The following is a 21420-nucleotide window of genomic DNA, read 5'->3' on the forward strand; positions in this document are numbered from 1 at the left end:
TGAACAGTTGATATTGCAGGTAAATAGGCCAAAAGAGAATTAAAATGGCCCAAATAAAAAAGAAGGTAAAAAGAGAACTGGTTGTAGGTTCTTACACGTTTCTTTCTATTTTACTTTCCGCTAAGGTAACAAAATAAGGAAAGCTACATGGATGAAGTGTGAGCTAGAACAAGTCTGAACCTTGGATAAAGCTTAATTGGACGAACAACACTGCATGTTGGATCTATTTTAGTTTTTTTAGTTAAATACATATTATTAGTTTTTTCGTAAGATAGAGTTGGCTATAAAAAAAAGTTAGATTTCTCAAAAAGCTTTCTTTCAATCTATTGAAAGCTGAGTGCATATGTTTTTTCAATTCTTGACTTGACAACAAATCTTCGTGGGTAGGAATTAAGGACCTAGCTCCATGCAAGCTTGGATCTGCACTTTATAATTAGTTCTAATTTTTAGAACCTTTGTTAATTCTGGATAATTGGTTTTACCTTTACTCTTGTTCTTCTTATTTTGGTAATTCTTGTAGAAGTAATTTCATAATCTTTAGTTTTGTTCTTTATTAATATGGCTTGCTAATTTCCTCTTTTCTAGAATTCAAGATGAATGGACAACCCTTCTTTGTATAGAATATTGTTATGCATCTTTTCATCTAATTTGATTAGCAACTCTCTTTGTTTCAAGAAATCTTGGGAAAGATTCTTGAACATTCTTGCATGAGCTATGATTGGGAAATCAAGTAAATGCTTTCTTGCTAATTGAACCCTTTAGGTTAGAGATAACCAGAGGTGGAATTGACATTTTTTGTACAAAGAATGAGAAGACTTTGGGAAAAGACCCTTTTGAAGAACAAAGCTGGAACTGCGAAATTCTAGCTAAACATGCTTTAGTAGTTCCAATTCTATAATAAAAGTGCCTTAATAGTGTAAAAACTCAGAGATGCGAACTGCTTAAAGAAGTCCATAAATTGAGAATTCCAAGATGTTATAATTGCTGTTTTTAGTTGAATAAATATATTTACAACTTCTGTTAATACAAATCTAAATACAATTTCAATTCATTTAGTCTTTTCTTAGTTTGAAAGATTGATTACTTAAAATTCAAGAATTTAGGAATAGGAAATAAAAAGAAAACTAAACAAACCGTTCTTAGAGAACGATCTTAATCTTTGGATTTTACTACCCAATAACCGGTTCGCGAAAGGCAAGAACCGGTTCGGTTCAAAACATTCAAAAAATTGGCGGGAAGAAACGTTTGGGTTTTGAAGAAACTGGAGGGAAGTAACGGATAGGTACAGGAAAATTTTGGACAAAAAATTAAAAAATTATTTAATAAAAAATTATTTTTATTTCAGACTACCGAACCGAATCGAACCGGCTAGACAGCAGCGCGCGTGTGGTGGACCTAAGCCCACTAGTTCCTCTCCCCTCCACAAAATGTGTAGTGCCCCAAGGGGAAATTTAAGAGTGTGAGGTGAAAGCTTATAAACTCTCTTACCTCCTACTAGTTGTCCAATGTGAGACTTCTTAAATCCACACACCCTTTCAACTTTCCTTTTCTCTTTTCTTCCTTAACCCACTTCTTATTTATAACCAATAGATTGTCTATACAAATTCCAACAGATTTTAGTTTGACACTTAAAATATGCATTTAAGGATGGCTTTAATGTTTCTAAAGTGAATGTAGATAAGTTATATATATTCGCTCCCAAAATGACATCGTTTTGGGTTGAAAATTTAAAAAATTATAATAAAAAAAACTATCATAACCCTGAAATAAATTCTAACTATAAAAATACCTTGATTTTCGCCTCAAAACAACGTCGTTTTGAATTTATTGTAGTAAATTATCTTTATTAACTTTAGAAAAAACTAATCTTTAAAGATATAAAACTTATTAAGCATTTCATATACCGAAAAGAAAGTCCATCCATGTATTAAATTATAGTATATTTTTTTATGGTAGTTTATTCCTCTAGTCTACTCTCATCTAAAAAAGTGACACATATCATCTTTTATTTCCCATTTTTATTTTAAATTAATTTTTTTTTGAATTTATTATCCATTACTTCTTTATAAATCAAATATTTTTCTCTCATTTTTTCAAGAGATAGATTATTCTATTTATCTCTTTTTTCCACCTACCTTCGTCTATCATTATTCAATATGTTATATGAGAATCTCAACTATTGTATTATTAACATATTAGCATGATACATATGTTTATTTCATGGATCTTTTGGCTAAGATCGTCAGGTAATTAATGAATTTTATTATTGTTATGGACTCATATGATGAGCCCATTAAGTGGTAAGCCCAACAAGGGGCAATCCGAGATATGGATTGATGTTAATCAATCCTACTAATCTTAATGTGTCAGCATAGCTATCCAGGGCAAACCTTAAAGGTACACACATTCTCTCTCTTATTGTTATGCTGTCACTGTGCACACACTCCCCATTGGCTAACACCGTTATAGTATTCTGTGCACAGTGGTCTCCTTGACTCAAGGGTATCTCCCTCATAGATACCTTGGAGAGGGCATCAGATCCAATATTAACGTACTAGCTTCACTGGGCTAGACATCTCTGTCTCAAGGACAGACAATTATTATTGTTATTTTTCCCTAATAGCCTAGCAATTGATTGAACTCAAGTGATAAACTAAAAGAAACTGGAACTCCATCTAAGATTTGTTTACTTCATAAGTTGGGTTTAGTTAGAATGTTTTGGATTTTTCTCCTCCGAACTGATTTGTATAATATTATTAAATTTGGTGAGTTATTTATATTGTTGTAATTATATTCTTTCTGCTTCCTACAATAGCAATTTGGCAGAAGCACGACTCTCCCCTTTGCCTCAACCCATTAGTGGCTCTGTATATTACTTTGCATTTAGGTATTTATATAAATTTTCTAATTAGTTAATATCTGTCTTGAAACATTCAAAGATGAAATAGCAGGATGCAATGAGAGGGCATATGACTATCTTTCAATTAAGGATGCTAGACAAATGTTGTTTTCTCCTTAGACCAGGATCCCTTGGAATATATAAAGAATCAATTCAATAAGCTAGTACATGACGACTTTTTAATGGTTTATATTATTCTCTAATACGTCCCCTTACACGAGAGCCCACAATACTTGAAGAGGTGAGCAATGTTGTGATATATATACACTGAACGTATCAAGTGAGAGTAGCAAATATTGACCGTGTAATCTTATGTGGACGCTCAAGATTGGTTTTACTTAAATCCAATCTTGACTGTGTAATATTGAACTGCCAATATACGCCTGGTGTGTGTATTGTGTCCATGTGTGTAATTGTGTGTGTGGGGTTTGGATATTGTTTTTCTTTGTAATGAGTTCACTACTAGTTTGTTTACAATATGGATTGCACAATTTTATTATATTACCATTGTTCTATAGTTATTTTTCATTGATTGTAGGAGCATCTGAGTGGTTGATAAAAAACGGTTGTCTTTTTCGAAAAGGCAAAAGAATTTGCACCATGTAAAGATATACCTTCTGTCCAACTCATCAACCAGACACTTAGTTATGTGAGGGAGTTGGAGAGGATTATCTGAAAAGACATGCAATGATTTTTAAAAGTCTCTAAAATTTCTAGGTGTCTATATAATACGTGTTAATACTGTCTCTTGAAATTGTTTATTTCTGATGCAATGTCGAACCATAAAATTTTTCACCTCTGTATTTTGGTTAATTAAGTGGCTGTATTGTTTGTTGGGGTATTTTTTTTATTCCTTTAGTTGTGCTATGCGAAAATAGAAAAATCACTCCATACTTATGTTAGACTTTTCTATGTTGAGGATTAGATGATTGATGATTCTGTAGTGTATATTTCAAAACCATTAAAAGGTTCATATTCAAATTATGGGATTTTGCATTTTTAGGAACCTTGTATTTCTTTGATCTCTTTAGAAAAGTTAATGTATGTGTGAAAGATTTACCTTTTTTTACTTTCTATTACATATTTTTCTACTTTGCCTTAAAACCATATCACTGTTCCCCATTATTCCTGCATGTAAACTGCTGTCACATGTGACACATAATTCCAAGATTCACTTTCAAAATACATGTTATTAATCACTCCCAAGCCACCACAAAAAAAATGCGTTGGAACATGACATTGAAACTTAGGAAGCTTGAAAGAATCTGCTATTAACCCCGGTCCTGTACAGATGCAAATCAGATGCACTGATAACAAAAATCTCAGTGTTGGCTGCTACAAAAAGAACATCCCCTTCAGTGACTTGATGTTCTTTTAGAGATTCTGAATTCATCATTCCATCACCAACTGTGACCAAAAATATAGAAGGGCCTGGAACTGCAGGGAACACCACTTTTTCCCCTTGAGGAAGAATACAGCAATCAATCTCAAATTCCTCAAACGGTGGAAGGTATCTATTTACATATGGATTTAGAGGAACTCCTCTCAGTATCTCTGGAGAACCCTGCAAGTGTAAACAGATATAAGAAAATTGACATCAAATACCAAGTCCTGCTTATTCATACCACTTATACTATACCAGAATTTTTCCCTTCAAAAGAATATCATTGTACAATTACAGAAAATCCTTGATGGGTATTATCATACATAGAATAGGTGAAAATATATTTGTATCTAATGCAAAATATAAAAACTGCACAATCTCTGCATATGCTGTTAGAATTTTTTATTTTTTTTTGTGACTTACCATTAATTATTAATTTTGTTTTATAAAATATTGGCCGATAATATTGTCGGTTAATTTCCATGAAACAAGTAGGACATGGTAGAGTGTGACTAAAGAGTATAGGCTATTAATAATTTCTGCATATGCATCAGCAAGTGACTAGGGGTAAATTATGACATGCATGGTTTAACAAGTCATTATATTACTATACACAATTTGACATACATCCTATAAGATATAACCATAGCAAACAGCAAATTTCTGTAAGGAAAATGAATAATGAACTGAAAAACTACAGTAACAGTCTTGATTTATCATTTACCTGTTTATATGTGAGCATGGAACAAAGAGTCTGGACATCTCTGTGTTTAGGAGTAAGCCCAGCTCGCACAACATTGTCTGAAGTTGCCATGCATTCAATGCACTCACCACAAATATATGCATGTGGTTCATTTGCCCCATGGAACAAGGCTTCACCTGGAGTGAGTTTTACATGGTTAAGAAAGAAGGATGCTATCACACCAACATCACCTGGGTATTGCTTTTCCAACCTCAGCACCAGCTGCTCCTTATCTGTCAACTGCCTCACCTAATGCAAAATGAGAACATTATAGTATTCATTAATCACATGGTAACACATGTACATTAACAAAAAAATATAACATAAACTATTGTTTCTTAGCAACTTATTAAGAATAATGCATCCGAATCTTAGAAATATGACCCCAGTTTAATATTAAAGCTGCCACAATATGCTATATCCAATATACAATTTAAAATGTTCCTTGAGTGTATTGTCCAAATGTGCAACCAGCAAGGTGGTTGACTGTGGCTTTATGTATTAGTTTAAGGATCCTGGTAAGAAGAACGAATGCCTTTATAAAAGATCACTTTAAGTATTTGTTCGGTCCTAGAGAACCGTAAATGATATACTGTATAGTATGCGCTGATTGGCTTATAGTCAATATCTCAATCACTGCGCACAAACATTAGGCTTATAGCCGAGACGTGGGCAGTGGCAGAGCCGATTGGAGGGGAGGAGGGGGGCGAAAATTAATTTTTTTGTCTTGTATAATATCAGTATTTTCTTTACCTATTAACCTCATACTTTCATGAAACTCATTTAGGTAATTTTTTATCAAAATATTAACTTTTAACAACATTTCATAGACTGAAAAAATGTACTGTTGGCCGGTTCCAACACACATAAAAGGTAGTTTAAAGCAATAATTGAAAAAAAAAAGAGTGCCTTAACTAAAACAATGCTTTTAACTACAATTTTTTTAAAAAAAATTAAAAGAAAGCAACCAAGTTGCCACAAAAAGTGAATCTTTTAAGTTAGAGCAAACTCATTTCTTTATATGAAACCACTACATAAAGAGAAACACAACCATGCAAAAGAAAAGAGAGCAAAAAGGGTGGCAAAAAGGCAAAAGCTTTCATTAACCAAAACATAGCATGTGAAAAGAAAAAAGAAAATGTAGAAAAGGTAAAACATAACACACACACTTTGGGTGAAGTGGAGGTAGATTTCAACTTGAATCTCAAACCAGAACTTCTAGAAGAAGCACATTTAATAGTAACAACAATATCATATTAGCCCTCAACTGCATTAATTTTTTTTTCAATTTTTTTGGGGAGGGGGGTGGCCGCCCACCCTAGCCTCCCCTGTCTCCGCCCCTGGACGTGGATGTGTGCACAGTGTGGGCAGAAGTAGTAAATGAGTTCAGAATGTGTGTACTGGGGGTCTTAAGCCTTGTATTTATAAGAGTTATCTCTTGGGCTGTGTAGATCTTGTAGTAGGATTCAACTCCTTTTCTGTTGGGATAAAGATTCTATCCTTGGTAGCTTTATTGTTTCATATTATTAGGATAATTGGGTGATTATCCTTTAAGGGATTCTTGAGTAGGTTGTTAAGATATGGATATATTTTATAATAGTATTAATGGTGTTTTCTCCTTGGGGGAGGATATTGGGGGTATGATTTGGGTACTAGGTGTTTAACCCTTTGCCCGTGCATGTGAGGTGCTTTATATAGTTATTGCTAGCTCAATGAGTACGATGAATCCCAGTAACGAGGACCATACCGTGATTCGAAGTGTCGTGCCATATGTTGGTTTTGGAGCCACCATTTTAGGGAATGATGAGATGTTGTGCATAATGCTTGAGTAAGGCTTCGTAACACAAAATATGGAGGAATAGAAACAAGTAGATAAAAAATGATTGCAAACTAAGTGTTGAGATATTCAAGTGTGATGAGTCCCACATTGGTTGGTAATGAGCTAAATGAAGAGTATATAAGTGGAAGGGACCCATGAACTCAATTCCTTAAGGTTTTGGGTTGAGACATGGTGTCGGATCCACTTGCTACGGTTGGTGTAGCCTTAGCTCATTGGTGGTGGCCCCCGCCACGGGCTTCCGACTCGCCTGACAGTGGTATCAGAACCGGATTGGGCTCGAGCTAGCCTGGTGATTGGCTAGGAGGCGAGTCGAGTACTTTGCGCTTGGGGTACTCGGTTGAGGGGGAGCATACCAATGGTGGGTTTCACACTTGAGGGGGAGATTGTTGGGATATTCAAGTGTGATGAGTCCCACATTGGTTGGTAATGAGCTAAGTGAAGAGTATATAAGTGGAAGGGACCCATGAACCCAATGCCTTAAGGTTTTGCGTTGAGATATGGTGTCGGATCCACTTGCTACGGTTGGTGTAGCCTTAGCTCATTGGTGGTGGCCCCCGCCACGGGCTTCCCTCAGGACCCGCCTGACACTAAGTAGTTTTTGTTGCCTTGAACATAAATATTATGTGAGTCAGTGTTACATCGGTATAAGTTACACTTTTAATCTTAATCGTTGTAGAAGATTAAGATTTGCTGTAAGACTTCTTATACTTACACCGTTGTAAGAATATATGCCTATATATATATATATATATATATATATATATAACATTTTTTACACATTCACAAAAGATACACATAATATTCAAATAACTCCACGGGAGAAACGGAATAAAATGCACAAATTAAAATTTGCACAAAAGCTAAAAGTTTTACTTGTTAAATTATAAACTAACATGTCTTTCCTTATGCAGACGAGTTCTCAATCTTTCTACTACACCAGTTACTCTCTCTTTACTTGCTGACATGAGATCAGTGAAAACAGTCTTCAATAAAGGTTTTATCTTCTCTTCACCATCCTGATCAGTGATTTGTAGGATTGATTCAACATTTTCAACACCAACTAGTTCCACAATCTCAGGGATAGTAAGCACAGCCTTTAGCTCCTGAATAAAACCAGAGAAGATTTCTAACTTGCTCAAGGTGAATAACATTTTAACAAAAGGCATCAAACTTTACTTTCTGAACTGTTAAAAAAAAAACACTTAGCAGGTTTCATTTATTAACTCAAACATTATTATTTGATCTTTTCACATTATGCTCTCAATTAACTGTTTGTTGCATCATAAAGGAGCTTGTGAACAAGGGAACATAGGTGATGGATGCATCAACGAAAAAGTCAAGTCAAAACAAAATGTTTCAGTCACATCATATATTATGGAGTTATACCTAACAAGTGGACAGTTATTTTCCAATCACCTAAAATCCGAACTTCATAAATACCAAAATGAAAATTAACAGAAAATGGTTTGAACACACTAAACAGTCAATGACTTGTCCTAAGCACCAAACTCCAGGGCTATAATTTATAACATCAATTTCTAGGACTGTAAATTAGAAAGACAACACAAAAATTTATCTAAACAAAAATAAAGACTTGTCCTTAACACTGTCAAAGAAAAATTAAAAATTCCCTTTATAAAAAACAAAAGCTATTCTTATATCACACGTATACACTCGCAGAAAAATAAATATGAATGTTATTTGTATACTATTTTCATTATGCTTAATTACACTATTTCCATTTTAAGTAATAAAAGAAAAGAAAAAAAGATACAGAGTCCAACACAATTTTTTTTCAAACATTTTTTTCTCAAAACAAAAAGGGGTACGTGTAAGGAATGCTGTAAAGAAACATAAAAGATTCCACAACATAATACCTCAAGAGTGACAAAGCCACATAGAGCCTCTGACTCTGTCACAGCCAGAGCCATCTCTGGTTTGTGATTGCCATCTTTATAAACATCAGGATGCAACTTATGCAAAGTTCTTGCCAATTCCTTATCAGGGTGAGCCTGTATAGACGAGGCCTTGGCCACTGACAGAACCTTAAAAACAAAAAAAACAAAAAAACAAAAAAATCACAAAACTCAACCTTAACTTTGTTTGAGAGACCAACTCTAAAAAATCAATTAAACTCAAAAGATTAAATTGCTAGGTGAAAGTAGATAAATAATTTTACATTATTTCTAACATGCATCCTTACACAGGAATATGTTGGACCTAAACACCTGTTAAGAAATTCTACAATATTTATTTGATGATTATTAGAACTATGGGGTGGCATGAATTCAATTATAAACCATTTGATTATAAGAAATAGAATATTATGTCTATATTTTCTTATGACTACTCTAACTAAATACTATTAGATCAAAATCTCAACTAACTTTCATTTTTTCTCTACCAAGTGAGATTATGACCTAATTATATTGAAGAGAAATAAGTAAAATAAGGATAAAAAAAAGATATCTCATATCCCTTAAAATAAAGTCAACCAATAATTTTATATTTTATATTATATTTCTAACATTTACCCACTAAAACAAAAAAGAACATAGGATCATATTCATATCATACCTTGAACAAGAAAGGAAGATCACCACCCCACTTGTCCAAAACATTTTGTCCAAGCACGCTAGGATTCTCCAAAAGCCACGACTTAAGGGTCACTCTTTCTGAACCATCAAAGACAAGGAAAGAGGGTCCTGATTCATGGGTTCCCATCCAAAACTCTGCATAAGGCTCATTCTGATCTAACTGGGACCCAGAATTCATGGAAAAAAGCTTGGCAACAAGGGAATCACTGCATGGTTGACCCCAGTCATAGTTCTTGACTGAGCAATGAAGCCTCTGGAGCTTGTTCTTCCAATGTTGTTGTTTGGACTTCATCGCAGGACCTGCAGCTGCTTCCACATATATATATATATGGATGGCAGTGGCAACGTTGAGAGTGTGTTGTGGCGAAATTGTTGTAGATGTGAGAGAGAGAATGGAGTTATGGATTTGTCGTAGTACTGGTCATTGGTTTATTTGCTTGTTTTTGAAGCGTTTTGAATGTGGAAAACGCAGTAGAAAAAGAAAGAGAGAGGGTGGAAAGTTTCAATTTTCTTGAAAAAACAAGGCAAAGTTGGAGAGAGAAAGTCGAATGAGAACATTTTTTCATACTGAACACTTAGAACCACGTTAGTTCAAAATGATATTAAAAATTATGTATTTCGAAAAATAAATAGTTATAATATTAAAAAATATATTCTTTAGGAAATATGTCATCCGATGTATTATATTTTTAGGATAAAATTATATTATTTTTAGGAAATATGTCATCTGATGTATTACAATTCAGGTTCAGTAGACGACATCTTTAACTATAAATCAAATTAAAATTCTCTGTATATTACATAACCAAGATAATATTAGTGTTGTAGCAGTATTTTAAAACCTCGTCTCTCGCTCCGGGGACGACCTCGACGGGTCACTGACTCCCTCTCTGAGGATTGGGGTCAGCAGTTAGACCTTCCATGCACGTTGACCCCTCGAACTCCCGAAATCCCCTAGTTAAACTCGTGACTCCCGGTCAAACGGGGTTATTAATTAAAAAAAATTACACACAAAAAGACATTGTTTGATGTGTAAAAACAAAAAAACAAAAACTCGTTGCTGCCTAAATCTAGAACTAGATCCGAAATCTGAATTGTTCTTCTTATTCTCTTCCAATCTTTTCTCTCAGACCCAATCTCCTTGATCTGGTGATCTCCTTCGTCGTGTTGGTGGTTCCTCCTATCCTCTTCGGTCTTTTCTCTCTCTCTCCTCCGTCATGCTGGTTCTTCTCTCCCACTGTTGATTCGTTGTGTAGCCACCTCTGTCATTCTCTCTTGGGTAAAGGATCTCCTTCTACATGTTATTGTAGGTGCTTGAGAAGGACAAGGAGGGCCTGAGTTTGATGATATAATTTTTTATTAACTCCATTGGAATATGTGTTTTATACTTTGATAGTTGATACTTTGATTAGCTTGTGGATGTAATTGGTTGATTATATTAAATATATTTTGAATCTTTGACGATTAATAATTTGAATATTTTGAATTTTTCATATAGGTTTTTAATGTATAAAATTGGGTCAGCGAAGTGACCCTGTGATCCCCCGGTTAAACCTGTGACCTTGACTCTTGAACTCGGCCGGGTCGAAGGCCGGGCCGAGTTTTTAAACACTGTGTTGTAGATACATAATCTATATAAGTTAATAAGCTACAAATCACTTAAATATTTCAAAAGAAGACAATCTATTTATATGTGTGAGTGAAAAAAATAAAGACGTTAATTGATGAGAACAAACCATTTTTTTTACGAACTTGGTCGAGTCACCGATTGAATCGATCGGGTCATCGATTTTTATGAAAACCGGCCAGGTCACACAATTGTATAACATGGCCGGTCCAATGTGAAAACTGGATCGGTTACATGACAAGTTCACCTGTTTTCGGTTCAACTCGGCTGGGTCGATCCAGTTTTTATAACATTAGATATTAGCCTGTTTGAATATTATTTTTAAAAATAGTTTTTCGCTTTTTAGAAAAAAATGATTATGATATTATCAAACAAAATTATAATAAAATTTATAAATAAATATGAAATTAAAAAATATTTCAAGTTATTTATTTGAAATTAAAAAATTAAAAATTAGATATTTCAAGTTAAATATGATATTATCTTAATTTTTTATTTTAAAAATTAAAAAATATTTAAGATAAATTAAATATGTATTATCAAAATAAGATATTTACTTTGTTTAGATAATTTTATATTGATATCGAGTAAAAAATAGATAAATAAAATAATATTTGATTTGAATTTAGTTTCATGATAAAAATAAGTCAATTTTTTTTTTTATTTGTTTGCCTTAAACACATTGGATGAGGATATAAAATAAAAACGAGGGGAAATAAAAAAATGTATGTGTGAAATTATAAGAATATAATTGATATTATTATTAATTAAAATTTAGATAAATAATTTATTTTTTTGGTACATAATAGTTAAGACAAAATAAAAAAAAAATTATGTATATATAAGACCATAAGAGGTCTAGGCGATATATTTTTATAACCACAATGAGTGTAAAATAAAAATTTGAAATCATAATGGGTAAAATTATAAATTATTTAAGCACAATGGGTGAAAAGAAGTTTTCCCTAATATTAATGCTAGTGATGAAGTTATACTTTAGTTAGGAATATATTAAATAAAGACGAGAATGAATCTTCTCGTGTGGCGATTTCACGTGATTATATCATGTGGGAGATTTCATTCATTCTTAGATTAACAATCACATATTTGATCAATAAGTTCATAAAATAAGAAAGTGAAAGTTATCATCTTAATTATGATCTAAGAATGAATGGTTGAGATATTCCACCCTCATGTGATTCACTCGCAAATAAAACCCTTGGAATAGATTAAATACAAACATTAGGATAAAGGATGAGAAAATAATAATAGATAATTTATATCTTGTTCGATCATGTGGATTGAGATGTCTAGTCAGAGATTAGTGAGTTTATATACGATATATGAGCTCTTTTATGTATCTATGGGGGAGATATCTTTTAAGGTAAGCAGGGCACAACTTACTATAGTAATGGCGTTGCTAGGACGTGGGGTGTGTACACAGTGACAGTTGATAGAGAGAGTAAGTGTGCATACTTGTAGGCTTTGCCTCTTATATATAGAGTTTACCTGTGAGTAGTGGAATTTTGGACCTTTTATGTATTTTGGGGGTCCAATGCATGATCCGTTGAAGATATGGTAAGATTGATAATTTTTATGAATCTTTCCTTATTTCTCTCGTATCTGTTTGCCCTTATTGGGCCTTCAATAGTTACCCCCAACCTAGTAGCATGGGTGTTCGAGCTGCAATATGTGTTGTGTTCCTAATGATGGATGCATCTTTCTCTTGGCGCTCCCTTTCCAGGTTAGGACTCTTCTTGCTTGGTCGATCGGGTCAGAACTTTCGACCAAGGCCTTTGATTGTGTCTGAGGTCAAGCTTGTCGGACTCGGCTCTTCTAGGACCCGACCACATCTATGTTCATCTTGAACATCTTTTTGTTGTGATTCGAGCTTTAACTCGGCTTTTGAATCTTATGTGTTGGGTTCTCCATGCCAAGTTTCCTATATTGGGTACTGGGGTGTTGCTCCAGCATTCCTCCCTCAACCTTTTTGGCTTGGGTCATGATTCGGTTTGGCTGATCTTTCTTCAGATCTCTTTGTCCGAGTTCTTGTTCCCGTCGTGCCGAGTTCCATTGCTTTTATCCTTATGCTTATTCTAGCATTTTTGTATATTTGTGTTGATCTGTGTTCCAAATTCAGTTGTTGGAGTCAGGTTAGGCAAGCTCCTTTGGCCTTTTTTATTCCATTTGACAGTAACGCTTTTATATGTGGTGATCTTTGACTGGCGAGACATTCATTGAGAAATGTGTTCCGCCTTTGCATTTTGTGTGCAATGATGTGCTCCCGTTAAACGTCATTGTCAGTTGTTTTGTCTTGTAGAAATGACTTTTTTCCAGTACCTCTTCAGTTTTCGCACCCAAAAGACTTAACCCTTTCTTTCCCTTTTCTTTTCCCCATATTTGCATTTTCCTATGCCTGTGCATTTCTTTCTCTCTCGGTTTCTTCATCTTCTAGCCTTTCTTTGGATTTTGATTATTTGGGACACAACCTTCACTAGTATTTGTCCTTGTGGTTTTTGTCTTGGGAGACACCTTTATCCCACCTTTATCATTTCCACAGTGTCATCTTGTTCTCACCCTCGATTTATACAGGTATTCCTTCAAACATTTCCCCCCTTATTTTTGGCATTTTCATGTTGTTCTTGGTGTTTTGGATGACACTTCTGTTTATGTTAGTGCATTTTTTTGGAAAAGTTGATACCTTTTGGTATTTTAAGGTGCAGGTACTTGATTGGGATTTTTGGGTTTTTCGCAAGTTCCTGTTCTAGTATTTTTCTGGGTAGCTTTGCTTAGTGTCTTCCTCCCCCCAAACTTCCTTCAAACATTTGAGAGGCTTCAAAAAATTAGTGGAGATGTATGAGTGAGAGAGGTGGAGCGTTGCATATGCGAAGCCATGGCTGTGGTGATGAAGCCGAGGATGATGAGGCCACCCTCATATCCAGGTTTCCTATCGGGGCCAAGTTTTGGATTGATCATACTAAGGAGGAAAAGTAGGATATGCTTTTTTGTGGGTATTGAAGCGGTGGTAGCAGAAGAAGATCCGTTTTGCGTCAACTGTTGCATACACGACAAGTATACCGGTCGTACAAGTAATAAAGAAATGAATAGAGTTATCGTTCCCACGAGGATTAAGTATATAAATCATTATTCTCATTATTCCCCTTAATTTGGACAATTTAGAAGGTTTTAGGAAGTGATTTTCAATATTGAAATGAAATAAAAGACAATTGCAAGTAAGAACAACTGCAGGTAAGAACAACTGCAGGACAAGGATTCAGAGAATTAAAAGCTGTATATTTGAAATCAATAACAAAACTGTAGCTAGGGTTTTATTTCACCTTCGATCTTCCTTAAGTAAATTAATTCAATTCATTAATATTTTATCTCAATTGATTCAAATAATTCATCATCTAATATTTAATTGGTTAAATCCTAATTTCTTAGTTCTTTAACCCAATTAGAATCCTAATGTCTCAGAGACTTAAACTTTAAGCGCGAAGAATTACGAAGTTCGCAATTCGTAAAATCCCATGTCTAGATCATGTAAGAAATGATATTTTATCCCTGTTAAGACTAAGATTCCAATATGTCTATTGTGAACCCTAACCCTCTTTATTCTTATATGAGTGATCAAATCATAAAAGAATTTTAAAAAGGAATTTGAGGTAAACACAAACAATTAGAGACAATTAATTAATGAACGAATTAACCCAAAAGAAGGATTCACGTCGGATCCATATCCCTAACTACACAAGAAAACTTAGCCAGACATATCTGACTTAAATAAAATAAAGAAAGAAAAAAAAAGATGAAGTCATGAAGATAAGTAAGAAGATGATCTTCAAGGTTGCTTAATCTTCAATTCTCTTCGTCTATCCAATTCTCTGAAACTCTGAAATTCCTAGCAATCTCCAAGTTATTTATGCTCCCAATTGTCTCCCTTTTTCATGTTTCCTAATTGTTCTCTTCATATCCCTCCAAAGATCATCATTAAATGTTCTTTAGAACCCCTTCAAATATAATTAAAATTCAACTTTAAACAGGATCACATGTCTCAGGCGCTAGTGGCGCAGTTCTGGCGCTGCTAGTGCTAGGAGACTGAAACTAACTTATGCTCTGGTGCTCTTAGCGCCGTGTTCGCTTTAGTAGGGGAAAAACTTGAAATGCTGGCGCTCTTAGTGTCAATCTCACATTAGTGGTGCGAAGCGACAGAGGTTTTTTGATGTAATTGGCACTGGTAGCGCCACTTTGGCGCTACTAGCACGATAAAACAAAAAGTGAATTGCATGTTGGCACTTCTAATGCCAACCTGGAGCTTCTAATGCCAATCTGGCGCTGATAGCGCAGTTGGACCGGAGCTTGATTAGTCTCTTAACTTGAGTTCTCTAACTTGTCTTTCTTTCAAAGGCCAAAATTCCTACATATTAAGTTACCCATCAAAATTTTGGATGAGTCTTCTAGATCATCCATCGGATTTATCTTTTCGTTTATTTGACCTTGGCTCTCATTGTTTTAGGTCATTCAAATGGAGTCGACCCGACTCTATAATTGCAACTCAAAATTTTGAAGGAATCTTTATATATATAATTTTAAAAGGGGACGGTTATACTTACCACCAGGTAAGTTTACCACCCTTACCACCAATATTATCACCGTCGGATCAGAATTAAATCCAACGATCTATAATTATCCCATATAATCCTAATTTTTTCTCCCACATTCCCTCTTTGTCTTTCTCTCTCTACGTTTCCATACCTTCTCTCGTTCGGTTATCCTCGCTGCACGTCGATTTATTCAACAGGTTTCCCTTCTTATTCTCGCTCTTTCTAATTTAATTGTTTATTTGTATGTCTCTGTATGCTTTAATTCTGATTCTTCGGTTCTCCATTAAAAACAAAAGAAAAATTAACAAAAATTTAAAATTTTGAGGATTGCATTGCATCGTTACCTCGCTGCACTCTCATCATTCTCTCTTTCCTTGATTCAACTATCATAGGGTTCTTTTTCCAGCACTCTCATCGTTACCTCGCTGCACCTCTCTCGTTTTTCTTTTTCCATTTTAATGTTCTTTTTTTGTACTGTAAATGTTTGGAAGAATTTGGTGCCAATTTTTTACTCTAGGGTTCTTTTTTCATTTTATTTTTTATTTGCTCAATTTTATCTAATTACTGTGAATATGCTAATGTTTGTTTTATGATGTTGTTACTCCAAGGCAATGGAAGAGGATTGAGATTGGGACCTTAGAAGAAAGAGTAGCCAAAAAGATATAAGAAACGAAGAAGGAGAAAGACAAAAAAAAGAATAGAAGAAAAAGGAAAGACCAAAAAAGTCAAGGGGTAATATATCAAAATCTGGAGCATTTATCGGCTGCATGTTTTCTGCTATTCGGATTTGGTCATAATTCTGCAGTTGTTGAGCTTTATAACTTGTAAAAAAGTTGGTTCTGCCTCTTGCAATTCACACTTTCATTACACAATGTACATCCCTCTAGAGACTATGGCCAAGCTACTGCTAAGGGGTGCTCAATTTGACATTGGGGATGAATAGACCTCCAACAAAGTGTGGAAGAGGTAATGGGATATTTCTCCTCAGAAAACCAGCTTGCTCATTGTGCAGATAGTATAAGATTTTGCAATTTTTATCCTTTTCATTTTTTTTCTTTTGCACCTTATTATCATTCCAGTGTATGCGAGAGACTGAGAACGTGAGAAGAGTGAGTTCAATTAGATTAAGAGAACCCTTTTGGGAATTATGAAGCAAGGATTATGTATGGTGTTTTGTCATTCAAGAGATTAATTATTCAAGAGATTAATTATTTCTATAGCTGAATGTTTTGTCATTCTTCTGTTTATTCATAACATCCCATTATCAAGAACTCTCACACCAAACAAAGCCTCATATTTTCCCATTCAGTAGCAAACTAGTGATCATGCAGTGAAAGATCTTCTGTTCAAAGTGACTTAACCATCAATTTACTAGGTCTCAAATTGACTAGATTAATTGAAACATTGTCAAACTTTTTAGTCGAGTTAGCCATTTCAAATAATTTTTTTTCGGATGAACCAAGCTAATCCGTTTCTAAAAAATAGATTATAATTGAGATACCTACTTTTTTATTTAGTTGTTCTAATCAGGATGAGTTTCAAACGTTAGCAGCACTAGATTATTAGAATCATTGCTGGACAATCTCTACTTGATCTAGATTATTAGAATAAAATAGGAGTATTAGAATTATATTCTGTATCGTATCACAACATCACAGTCCGCTAAGTTAAAATGTACTCTTGTCTCTTTTTTCCTTTTCGTCTTTTTCATATGATTCAGGTCAAAGGATGTTTCTATCTAAAAAATATAAAAGATATGGAAAAACAAGTTAATAAGTTCCACATCATTAGTTAATAGGCATTACTGTTAGCTTTCCTTAAAGTAGTGAATAATTTTGTTAATGGACTTAAGTGTACGCAGCACTATTTCTTGCTCTGTTTCTTCACATGCTGAAGCTACAAATCCACACAGAACTAACAGTCAGTTCTAGAAGCAAGCTGGATCAGATGGACTGGTTCATTGAGATCATTATACGGATACAAGCTAAATTATCCTCTCATCCATCCTTCTCATCATTATCCTCTGCAGGTGGCTCATTGAGATCAAATAATGGCCTTCCTCGAGAACTCATCTCATATGCATACAGATACAAGCTAAATTCTGAATAAAACGTTGAACAGACACGTTGTTTCTATTCTTTTTAAGGAACAATATCTAATAGCTTCAGTAATTAAGAAGAATTGTAAGTGCCAACAGCAACTAGAATCTAAAACCAAGAGGCAATTGAAAGGTCAAACAAATGTGCATCATTGAGCAGAAACAGAACCAACACCAACCAAATGACTACTCAAGTCATGCAAGAAATTAAACCCATCGACCAGAAAATCAATACTATAGAAATTGAAGCCTGCAAGTTATTTCAGGTGTTATATTAAAACCAACATGACTAAAACTAACATAATTCCACAAACATCTTAATTTATGAAAAACAAAATCTGATTGAAACTAAACTGAATTTAGATGTATTTCTTTGCATGTGCGCTTATTATGTCCTTTTTTTTTACAAGTTCCACAAATATTAGTATGCTTTGATGCTTCTTCAATGCCGCTACGAATCCTCCGTCCCTGTGAAGTGTTATGGGAGTCCCTTTTTCGCCCTTTCGTTTGCGAAACACAGGGATCCTTCAAGTTCATCATAGAAGACTCTTCAGAATTATGACCCAAGTATTGTAAGTCAGAATCGCCAACATCACTACTCTCCTCAGATGTAACAATTTTTTTTGCAGCAATAGAGAGAGAATCAATACTATCACAAATAAATCGAAATGCTTCACTAGACTTATATGCAAGCTCATCAAGTGTAGAATATCTAGAGCGTAGGTGAAAGCTGCGAAAGAGTCTATCTCCATCAGTAACAGACATGTCCTTGTTTGTTCTTAGTATAAGATTTCCTTCCTTGCGCCAGCGATACAAGATGAAGTGTTCAGGGAGTTGCTCAACATTTTCAATCAAAAAAATGGCAAGAACATGTCGGCATAGGATTCCCATGAAGTCAAAATAAAGGCAAGAACAATTAGCTTCTTTATTTTCCAAATTCATCTCAACTGTTGCAAAATCTTCTATGTCTTTCTTATTAAAAACTCGGTACGTAACACACCCGCCATCATTTCTAAGTTTTTCCTTAGATAACCGTAAACTAAAAGAAAGCTCTTCACTGAACTTTAAAAAAATTGCACGGGTATATACTTTAGCTGCATGCTCCTCCAATGGCATATTAAATGTCAAAAGTCTTTCTTTATGCTTAGATTCAAAGTCTTCTTTTTTGAATGACTCATAGCGAGCATCTACTGCTTGATTATATTTCTCCACAAATTCCTTCAATGTTGTTCCAGATGTAACAAATCCATCAAAGAATGAATTTATACTTTCACTGCGCTGAGTAGTGTTCATACCAGCAAAGAAAGTAGATCTATTAAAGATTGGTACCCATGACGATCTAATAGAGTAAAGTACATGCAGCCACTCATTTCCAACAAGACCATACTGAACAAGAAGATTTTTCCATCTTTCTTCAAACTCTTGAGTGCTCTTAGAGCTCCATATACACCCATTTAAATGCTTCTTAAATGATGCTTGTTCATGGTAAACATGAGATAACTTCTCTGGAAACTTTTTCATGATATGCCACAAACAAAATCGATGCTTGGTCTTTGGGAAAACTTTGGAGACTGCATTGCTAATCGCCATGTCCTGGAAATTCAACGTCATGAGTAAGTGTACAGTTACTAATAAATAATCATATTTGAGATAATATATAAAACATCATAATAGAGTTTGTCAAATTGATTATACCTGGTCTGTAATTACAGCAACTGGATATTTCCCATTCATTGCTCGTAGCCATTCCTCAAATAGCCATACAAAAGTATCCTCGGTTTCATCATGTAATAGAGCACATCCGAGTAGAAGCGATTTACACCGACAAATGGTCCAAATGGCATAGAATACTTATTAGTCCTATATGTCGTGTCAAATGTTATCACATCCCCAAATAGCTCATAGGCATGTCTAGATCTTGCATCAATCCAGAAGAAGCTCATCATACGATCATCACCATCACACTTGATGGAATAAAAAAAATCTGGATTCAGTGATTGTTGTTTAATACAATAATGTAGCACGCCTTGTGCATCTCCATCATCATATATCCCTGTCCTTATATTTTTCATATGATTATAACAATCTCTACTATCAAACCCCAAATCATGACTATTTAATATGGTGGCTACCTTTCCAATAGGCAAACCCGCCTGGTTGAATTTTTCTAGCAAACATTTTGCAGCATCAGGCATTCTTTTGTGTGATCTCAAATACGAAACACTTTTTGGAGAAAGCAACTCATGATTATGGTTGTCTATGAAATATGTGATTCTCCACATATTTGTTTTTTTATTTATAGAAGCCTTGAGACAAGCTTGGCATCCTATACGTGATGATGATGTTCTCCTTGATTTCGTCTGATCCTTCTTTATCTCATTTTCTTCTTTTTTCTTTTGTGGATGACCCTCTCTAATACATGTTAGCTTTACGTAGTCCTCCTTGGATGTTCGTCCCCGGATTCCAAAACCTTTTATCCTACCAAATGCTGTATATAATTCTACTACATCCTTTCGTTCAGGAAATTCCATTCCAACCTCAATGGAAACATTAGTACTCTTTGTCGGTGACAATGGAATGACATTCGACATATCATTAAGCAAATCATTTGATATGTCATCTTCCATTTCATCAGGCATGTCATTTCCCACTCCATCATATTCCATTTCATTTGACAGGCAGTCATCACTGAAGTCAATACAATCGAATGGATCATCTTCCATATTGACCTTCATTGAAATAACATGTAAATATTAAAGAATAAAAATTATAGTATTATAAAAACAAAAATACAGCAATGGATTCTATATACAACATATATTAACATATACATTGAATATTATATAAAATTTTATTTATTAATTGTAAAAAAAAAATCATAATAAACATGTATAAAGGAATTCGAGGGAAGATGATCAGATTAACAGAAATAATAGTCACGGATTACCAAAAAAAATGAATTCACAAGACCCTTCCACCAGTGTTATGAAGAGCAAGCAATGAACGGAATAACTTTTGGCCAATTGTTTAGCATCCAATTCAGCTTGAACTTTTGGCCAATTGTTCCTGAATAACTTTTGGCCAATTAACAGAATAATAGTCATAACTCAAACTTTTTTTTCTCAACCTGAATTAGCATCCAATTTAACTCAAACTTACCTAAGAAAAAACAGATGCAGGATCGAAAGTTTGAGGGTACCATATAAATCAAAACAATATCATCAAATAAACAAATAAACAATTAAGAAAGAAAGAGCAATAATGCAATGCAATCCTCATAATTTTATTTTTTGTTAATTTTTCTTTTGTTTTTGATGGAGAATCGAAGAATAAGAATTAAAGTATACAGAGACATACAAATAAACAATTAAGAAAGAAAGAGCAACGATGCAATGCAATCCTTATAATTTTATGACTTACAAATAAACAATTAAGAAAGAAAGAGCAACGATGCAATGCAATCCGCATAATTTTATTTTTTGTTAATTTTTCTTTTGTTTTTAATGGAAAAAGAAAAACGAGAGAGGTGCAGCGAGGTAACGATGAGAGTGCTGGAAAAAGAACCCTATGATAGTTGAATCAAGGAAAGAGAGAATGATGAGAGTGCAGCGAGGTAACGATGCAATGCA

At 34.2% G+C, this 21420-nt stretch overlaps 3 protein-coding genes across 3 annotated transcripts; all 3 read right to left on the minus strand.

The window, feature by feature from the left end:
• Positions 1 to 4130: 4130 nt before the first annotated feature.
• LOC133303361 (mannose-6-phosphate isomerase 1-like) lies at positions 4131 to 9754 on the minus strand. Its single transcript, XM_061503266.1, has 5 exons — positions 9443 to 9754; positions 8743 to 8910; positions 7759 to 7968; positions 5008 to 5274; positions 4131 to 4463 (listed from the first exon to the last, which is right to left on the minus strand). The coding sequence occupies exons 1-5, from the start codon at positions 9752 to 9754 to the stop codon at positions 4146 to 4148; spliced, it is 1275 nt and encodes a 424-aa protein (XP_061359250.1). The 3' UTR covers positions 4131 to 4145.
• An 8186-nt stretch (positions 9755 to 17940) lies between these two features.
• LOC133303362 (protein FAR1-RELATED SEQUENCE 5-like) lies at positions 17941 to 19525 on the minus strand. Its single transcript, XM_061503267.1, has 3 exons — positions 19487 to 19525; positions 18199 to 19384; positions 17941 to 18041 (listed from the first exon to the last, which is right to left on the minus strand). Exons 1-3 carry the CDS (start codon positions 19523 to 19525, stop codon positions 17941 to 17943), a joined length of 1326 nt encoding a protein of 441 aa, XP_061359251.1.
• LOC133303363 (protein FAR1-RELATED SEQUENCE 5-like) lies at positions 19522 to 20514 on the minus strand. Its single transcript, XM_061503268.1, has one exon. The coding sequence runs from the start codon at positions 20512 to 20514 to the stop codon at positions 19522 to 19524; it is 993 nt and encodes a 330-aa protein (XP_061359252.1).
• Between the last annotated feature and the right edge of the window lie 906 nt (positions 20515 to 21420).

This window comes from Gastrolobium bilobum, unplaced genomic scaffold, assembly GCF_033153095.1.
Source record: "Gastrolobium bilobum isolate Gb01-03AN ecotype WA unplaced genomic scaffold, APGP_CSIRO_Gbil_v1 utg1982, whole genome shotgun sequence".
Lineage (NCBI taxonomy): Eukaryota > Viridiplantae > Streptophyta > Magnoliopsida > Fabales > Fabaceae > Gastrolobium > Gastrolobium bilobum.

Excerpts from the sequence above, each read along its gene's own strand:
- LOC133303363 (XM_061503268.1), bottom strand. The coding sequence starts at position 20,514 with ATGGAAGATGATCCATTCGATTGTATTGACTTCAGTGATGACTGCCTG.
- LOC133303362 (XM_061503267.1), bottom strand. The coding sequence starts at position 19,525 with ATGAATGGGAAATATCCAGTTGCTGTAATTACAGACCAG. Across the intron at positions 19,385-19,486 it reads TTGCTGTAATTACAGACCAG|GACATGGCGATTAGCAATGC; the intron begins GTATAATCAATT and ends TTGAATTTCCAG. Across the intron at positions 18,042-18,198 it reads TACTAATATTTGTGGAACTT|GCTTCAATTTCTATAGTATT; the intron begins GTAAAAAAAAAG and ends AATAACTTGCAG.
- LOC133303361 (XM_061503266.1), bottom strand. The coding sequence starts at position 9,754 with ATGAAGTCCAAACAACAACATTGGAAGAACAAGCTCCAGAGGCTTCAT. Across the intron at positions 8,911-9,442 it reads ATCTTCCTTTCTTGTTCAAG|GTTCTGTCAGTGGCCAAGGC; the intron begins GTATGATATGAA and ends TTTGTTTTTAAG. Across the intron at positions 7,969-8,742 it reads GTGGCTTTGTCACTCTTGAG|GAGCTAAAGGCTGTGCTTAC; the intron begins GTATTATGTTGT and ends GGTTTTATTCAG.